This window comes from Echinococcus granulosus, assembly GCF_000524195.1.
Source record: "Echinococcus granulosus chromosome Unknown EG_S00101, whole genome shotgun sequence".
Taxonomy (NCBI): Eukaryota; Metazoa; Platyhelminthes; class Cestoda; order Cyclophyllidea; family Taeniidae; genus Echinococcus; species Echinococcus granulosus.
The window spans coordinates 21,640-29,398 of NW_020170481.1; the positions used below are offsets into that span (position 1 = coordinate 21,640).

General features: G+C 43.1%; 2 protein-coding genes across 2 annotated transcripts in view; one reads left to right on the forward strand and one right to left on the reverse strand. All coding sequences in view use genetic code 11, as the record gives it.

Annotated features, from left to right (window-relative positions):
• Positions 1-1,131, forward strand: part of EGR_08260 (hypothetical protein) — a gene marked incomplete at both ends in the record, with an annotated part of 10,192 nt that extends 9,061 nt beyond the window's left edge. Inside the window, 2 exons of the mRNA XM_024497509.1 lie at positions 730-786; positions 972-1,131. Of these exons, the coding sequence (XP_024348050.1) occupies positions 730-786; positions 972-1,131 (217 nt within the window). The remainder of the gene's footprint in view (positions 1-729; positions 787-971) is intronic.
• Positions 1,132-1,729: 598 nt separating this feature from the next.
• On the reverse strand, positions 1,730-4,845 carry EGR_08261 (Zinc finger protein Gfi-1b; the record flags this gene model as incomplete). The annotated part of the gene is made up of 4 exons (XM_024497510.1): positions 1,730-2,121; positions 3,412-3,737; positions 3,864-4,329; positions 4,548-4,845. 4 exons carry the CDS (start codon positions 4,843-4,845, stop codon positions 1,730-1,732), a joined length of 1,482 nt encoding a protein of 493 aa, XP_024348051.1.
• Between the last annotated feature and the right edge of the window lie 2,914 nt (positions 4,846-7,759).

Below are 7,759 nucleotides of genomic sequence, written 5' to 3' on the forward strand. Positions count from 1 at the left end.
CAGGGGGGAACGCAGTGTGATTGAGAATGGGCGACAACTGGACACTTGGGACCTCTTAAAATCGCAACGCTTGTTGTGTCGACTGTTGTTGTTTGGCCTTTTTGAACCTGTGATTAAAATCGCTTCTCTTATTGGAACACCGCAGAGGTGATGTTCACGACAGGGGTGTTGAAAAATTCGAGCTTTACAAGAGCTAGTAAATGTTCAAAACCTGGCTGACAGGTCTTTTAGGCTGAAGGTAATTAATTATTTGGAAGTATATGAATCAAGTGGAATATTAGAATGTCACGTATACTTTCCGAGGATGCATAGTTGCCTGACAACCGAAGCTAAACCATCGTTATTTGGAGCAATTAATATATTTCCCAAAAGAATGAATAAATTTACACAATTTTAAAATCTTTACAACCTGAAAGCCATCAGAGATTTGAAAAATCACCCACATTTACGGGAGTCCTTTGTTGTTCCTCCATCACTGCATGCATTCATGCTCCAATTAGCAGTCATTTGCCTCCAACCGATACATTTGTACAACCGATTTACGCCCCTTTTCAAGGCATTAGCAGTCAAAAGCACCATTCTTTTATCCCGATTCTCCTTCCACTTTGGGACATTTATTAAACAACGGAATGTGTATTTTTAATCCTTACTTTATCTACCCACGAGGGCAGAATTCGGTTTATATGCGTGTGATTGGGCACATTCATCATTACCACCCGACCTCTCTAGGCGCAGCGCCTATTCCGAGCTCTCTGACGCAGTATGCGCGTGGATTCAACCTGCGACGTAGGCCATAGCAACCACCAGGTAAATGCATTTCTCAATCGCTCCAAATGCGGGTCCACTAAGCCCAATTTCCCCGGCTCTCCCAGTCACGCTGATTTGTGTCCTGTTGACACGATGTTAGAGGGTACCAGCATGCAACAGGCACTGCCAACACCCGTATTATTAACCAGTTTTTTCTTTTTTAGTTTACTAATAGAGGTGAGAAGACTGCGTGGGGTGGGGCAACTGCACCAACAAAATCACACCCGCTACCCTGCGCACGGCCTTTTGGATCCCCAAAAGCGATCCAATTTTCGCGAAGCCTTCTACAGTCCCCCTGCTGCATTGTTTGTGGAAGATGAATAAGATTTTTGGTGTGTTAAGCTACGGAAGCCTGATCTACGTGCCTCCTTTACGCCCACCTGCAATGGTAGTGGAGGTGAAACACAGCATCATTCGTTTCGGTAAAAGTCGCATTCCATTTCATGAAAATCAAAAGAATGATGCAATTCTAAACTGTCCTTAGAAATCCTCTTCAGTGATTTACATCTGTTTAAGCCAATTTAATGTCCTTCCTAGGAAATGCGCTCTTATTTGCCTAATTTTTTTGGCTTTTAAATTGCTTTCTTACCTTCCACTTTATCTAATTACTAAGAAGCCTTTCTAAAATAGGAGTGAAAGTATTCATTTTGGATTTTAAAATAACAAGAAGGCAAGTCAAGTCGAGGGATTTTTGTAAAATCTGCGACTGAATTCATGATTTGTGAGCTTTCAAACGGATTGCCACACCACAGAAGTGAAAGTAACGTCCACTCACGTGAAACAGTCCGCCTATATACCCTCGTCTGAATCATAAAATGTGAAAGGGGCTTGTTAACGACTCGCTTTATTCCAGTCATATCGAAGAGAGAAGAAATCTCAAATGTATGTACAGCTGCTTTAAAGTGTAGCCTCGTCTGTACACCTAGCACGAGAGGATGCGCTCTATGGAGTAAGCAAATTGAGATGCATTGCCAGAGTGCGGGGGAGTAGACGACTTGGACAATTCCACAGTGGATGCACGTTGAGCAGTACTGAATTCGGTAGGTGAGACCGATTCAATGCTAGAGCGCGTGGAGGGCGCTTCTTTCGGTGAATTTTTGACTATGACAACGGCAGGAGCGTTGGCGAGGATGGGATTGTGCTCATTATGTTGCGTGTCCAAATGGCGGCGCAGGTCGACCTTCCGTTGAAAGGCGCGAGAACAGAAGGTGCATGCGAATGGCTTAAAGCCGGTGTGTTTGCGGGAATGGGTGATGAGGTTGGAGGATTGACTGAATTCTTTGCCGCACAGGTTGCATTTGTAGGGCTTCTCACCTAAAATCAAAGATTTCGGGCCGATCAGTTTCCCTACTCCCTAGTATCCTTCCAGAAGGTGCTTTTTCTTTGAAGCAAAATAGCTCGGAAGAGAGATACACGCCTTCACATCCTAGGCAATCGCAATGCAATTATCAAAAGACTGATGTGAAACAATGCTCAGTAGGAATTTGAAACATTCACACGCAAACTTTGCTCTTTGATGTGTGTCTCGGTACGTTACGGCTCAAATGTGCAATGATTACACACACATCTAGTAAAACACTAAAAAACGCATCAGAAACAAGGCATAACAATGTTTGGCATTCAGAGAATGTTCTGATGCCACATTATTATTCAGCGCCGCATTCCAAGTCAGTGCGTGTTTCATCATTGTGAAATATTAAGACAATTTTGGAGTGCAAGTGCTACTTATAAACCTTTCCTTTGAATAATCTATTAAATAATAGTGCATATGCGCTTATGAATTCCCTGAAAACAGTATACCAATTCCCAGGCTGGAAAGCTAATGTTATCACCTAGCTATGCACCATGGCGCGTGGAAATGAGGTTCAGTAGAAAGACACGGAAGTCAACAACTTCGGCCTGGGAAAAAATGAAAATTGCGCGGTATAGCAAATAAGACCTTAAAAAGAACTCTTTAAGGCAAATCAGAACTACAATGCCTGTGTAGCACTCATGCTCCACTCCTCTTAAGGGCCTTTTTTTTGAAACTTTAATTTAGTTACCCTTTAGATAATTAAAGTTTAACAATCGGATCCCAGGACGTGCCCGCCTCCCAGGGTTTAATTTTAACCAAGAGCATTCATGTTTTCGTTTACTAGCACAATGACATTTCGATGTACTTCTGGCATTGTTTTGCAGTTGAATTTCACGAGCCATAAGCAGTGATTTTTTAAAACCAACCGGCATGCCTCGGTAAACATTGACAAAGACGTCATGAGGCCTCACATCGTGTGAATAAGGAGGTCTTGAGAACAGTCCACTGAAAAAGTCTTGTTTACTTATTTTAACTTTGTAAACGACAGTCTGCTGCAAAATAATGAATTAGTCAGCACTCTTAACAGAATTGGCAAATTTAAAGAGACCGTGTCGCAGGTTTCGATAAAATCTCGCTCGAAGTGGTATCGGCTTGAAATAAATCATGTTGGATTACTTTGATTGGATTAACAACCTTAAAACAGACTCATAGGGCCTGATTTGTAATAATTGATGCCAGAACTGTCAGAGTTTGGAAAACACACCACACGGAGGTGTATTATAGCAGAACTGCGGAGGCCAGAAACTCACCTGTGTGAATGTACGTGTGTTTCTTCATATCCGACTTCTGGTGGAAGCGTTTGCCGCAATATTGGCAAGGATAGGGTCGCGTTCCGCTGTGAATGAGGAGATGCGTGCTCAGTGTCGACGATCGCTTGAAAGCCTTTCCACAGTGGTTACAATGAAACGACCTCTCGCCCAGCTTTACGGCGCCCTCTTTGGCACCTGCGCTGGGCGCGAGCTCGCATGCATCATTTACTTGTGAGCCTTGGGGACGCGACGCGCCGTAGTCCAATGTATTCCGTTCTTTGTGGGACCTAAGGCAAGAGGCACGGACAGTGCAAGATGACATCTTGCTCAGATATTTTTGAAAAGGGTAATTTAAGGGGAATCTAAACGAGTGATTGTCGGCAGCTCATTGATCAACTGAATTATATGCGTTGAGGGAGTCGAAAATATCTTAGTGAAGTGGGTTGACGAACCTTCGTATGTGAACAATCAGTCCATGTTTAGTCGTGAATTGTTTGCAGCACAGCCTACACGACACCAATTCTTCTACCACAGAAACCTCTCCAGTTTGAGTTGTTTTGGGATTCGAGTCGATAACGACAGAATTAAAGAATTGCTGGGCAAGATTTAGTGGTCCAGAATTAGGGGTCACAGACACCTGAGACACAGGAGATTGTTCAGGCGGTGGTGGTGGTTGGGGTGGCGGTGGACCTGAGAAAAGGAAGGGTGGTGTAATTGGCAACGGTTGGAGGGAAGGTGTGTGGGAGGAAGTATCTCCTCGACGATTGCGTTTTAAGGAACGGAAAGAGCGCTTCTGTGGGGACGCATAGTATGGTCCACCACGATTCATTGTCATCATGGTGTCGAGGGAATGCCACAGACGTCTATTCATTGGAAAGGCACTTTCTGCTTCCAGTGCCATCATCAGCGCCTGTTGAACTAGAAAGTAAATGAAGTATTTGAAAGCTTTATTTGACAAATGAAATGGGAAATTCAATAACATCAACACGTTGACATATCACTCATTATTTTCCAGCCACAATTTATAAACAATAAGAGTATGATCGTAATTTGAAGGAGTTATTTTTTTCTCAAAATTCAAACAGGTCTACAGATGATAGGTTTCAAACTTGATTCATCAAGAAGTACAGCCTTACTTCCGGGGAATCCATCGTCCGTATAAGGTGGTTCCATCCTGGGACGAGTCTCAAGACTCATATAAAGGTTGTGCGGGTATTTTGGTTGAAATGGGGAGGCATTCAACTGAAACATCCCACTTGTGGGGCTGGACACCAGGCTAGTTCCCACCTCAGGCCTGGACAGCTGTGGGAGAGGCAAAGAAGGCGGTCGATGACCACTGGATGAAGTTGTGAGGTCTACCGCTTCACGAAAGGAATCAGAGCTAAGTGTAGAAAGTGGCGAGACAATGCAGGCATTTTGAAGATCCGTATACATCGGTATCGGAAGGCCTGGAAAAAAATGGGGAAACCACTAGAGGATAACAGCTTGAGTAAAATTTGCTCATTTTCTTATGTTGTCCTCTATTCTGTCAGCTTGATGGAACCGTCCGCCTGGGCATCATTACAAACGATTTGCCAACGCTAAGTGGATGAGCATGAAGAAAAGCAAATCTGGGATTTGGAGGGCTGTGAAGCTTTGTTAATCCTCGCTATTTTTTTCAGACCTTAAAGGTTCTGCACACCACGCCCACCACGTGCCTACCAATTAAAGGTTAATAACTGAAATCTCCAAGTCTCATCATTGTATGCAACAAGGTGCTCCTTTATCCGACATATCTAGAACATCTGTACTACAACAGACCTTAACCATAAATCCGCATTTATTTAGCATGGTGCTAAAAAGACTGAGGTTTAAATAAGGGGAAAAGTTAGACAACCAGAGCATTAGCAAATCTTTTGCGTACCCTATAAGTAGTGGGAAAGGAATGTCCTCGGGTCGTAAGCCACTAGGTTGACACGGTAAGAGAAAATAACTTTAAGTCTCATGCACATGGCCGTGGATTATATTAGTTTGACTTGGAAAGGCATTTAGGTGTCACATTTTCCCATCAGACCCGTCGAAAGTAAAAAAAAATTGTACAATTCCAATAATTTTCACCACTTCAATACCAGAGACGCTCTTTACTACATTGCGAATTGTCGATGTAAATTGTTTTTAAGATGATAAAGCCATTTCGTCAGTAAATAATAGTTACATTTAATATGGTTATGGATGCAAAAAAATCCATTATGTCTCTTGCTAAGTATAATGAGGTAGGTAATAAATGTAGACGCTACCAATTATTGTGATATGCGCCAGCGGTGACAAAGCATTTACATTTCACGTTTATAAAGTCCATGCATTTAATACATTCTGCAGATATTTAGTCTTCAAAACAGTTTACGTAAACGCATGATGCATAGAAGTATGGTAAAAAGCATAAGACCGACTTACGGAATGAATCGGGAATATTGGAACGAACAGTAAGGTCGTGAACTTCTGCAGGTTGTTCCATGAGTGTGGGCCCTGATAGACTGCTTTTGCAATATCAGCACCTGGCTCAATCCATTTTTCGAGGGAATTTGAGGGGTGAATGAGTTGGATTGAAATAAAACTCTGATTGGCTACGCTGGTGTTCACCCCGTGAGCAGATCTCAAGTGAGTGGGCATGCACTTGAAGGGGGGGGGGAGTAGGTGTAGGTGAATTTCAATTGGTTGTAAGCGTCTCACCACCGTCGTACACTACCAATGAGCTGTCAATGAGCCCCGTGACAAGCTTGTGCGTTTATGAGGTGAACAATTGGGTACTTTTGAAGTGTCAAATATTATAACTTACTAGACAAGGCTGGTTTGCCTGCGAGGTGCCTCTAGCATACATTGAGTATGCTTGAGCACACTATTCTTAGGGTGAAATTAATTTTTTTCTCTAGTTTGTAAACCAAAGTTCGTATTTACTTAAAGAATCTCTGCCGAGGAGACAATTAACCACGTGCTTGACCATACGACCCTAGTTGCGGCAATAAACTTGTCTGCCGCCCTCCTACGCTTTCATTCTAACAAACAATATTGAATTCAATGCTTTAAGGAAACGTAATTTAACGCTATCTTCTACTGCCCACATGGGTTGCGTCTAGTGTCTGATTACTAAATCTAATTCATAGGTTAGGTTTCTCATTTAATTAGAAATTGTTATAGATTAGCATTGCTATAAAATGAAACTACAGCACATGGTTAAGCGGAACCATCGCCATCGGGCCTAATTCAGTGAATACGGCTTGATCATTGTAGGATTGGACACCCGCACATAAGCCATCAGTACCACATACAAGAGCATATCCAGCAGTATCCACTGAAATTTTGTATTGCTGGATGAGACTGAGGTTGTTTTGTAGCTGTATAATAGCATTTCTCACGTTTTCCAATCCTATGGTTCGAACAGCAGCTGCAAAACAGCATTTTACCTCCTACCTGGTTGCTAGGGTTGCTGCATCGCACAGGCGGATGGATAGGTGCGCGCTTGGTGCGTACACCGGATAATAAACCGCGTTTACTACAGATTGTCGGAGTGTATTCTCCTCCTGAACACACACACACGCACACACATCCACAAGCATGCACATACAGGGCTGTGCAAAACCAGGTGGTAAATAGGTTGTACTCACACGCAAGAAAGGAAACAAAGGGGGTGGAGGTGGAGGGGTGATCATTTGATTAGCAATGTGGGCACGGATGTGTTGCTATGAGGCGCGTTGAGGGGAGTGTTGAAATATGAGGGTCCGGTGTGGAGTGGTCATCACTTAATTGTCTGGAAGGGGTGATGGTCGTAGCAGTAGCCGGAAAATTTGCAGCTGCGGTCGCGGTCACAGCCTAGTAACACATCAGGGGGTCAGTCTGTTGATTCATGTTGTCGCTAAGTCGGGCTAGCAGCCACAGAGTCGCGCTAGATAGACTTGTTGTCAATCCGTCGGTTAGAGCGTCCCAAGGCAGCCTTTTGCTTTCTCAATTGAGATTTTTTGCGGAGGCGTAATTCCTGTTTCTGGGTCTAAATTTAAACAGAGTAGATTTTAAATGATTCGCGGAAATTGCACACTTCGGTCGTCCTAACAGTGCTTTGTGATTAAAATAGTAGTAAAGAGTAAAGGTAGATTTCTATTCTGATTTAGCATTAATTTCTAAAAAAAGCCACTTTTAGCTACCCTCAGTAATGCACTTTTGTAATCCAGATGGAATCACCTTCCATAAAAACAGACCTGCTACTAGTTTTACGCTCAACTTTTTCTTCCCAGACATTCTCTCGGAATATTTTCATCCCATTGCCGAGCCAACATCAGAAGGCCCGTTTAGTAAACAGGACACCTTGGGAGGGGGG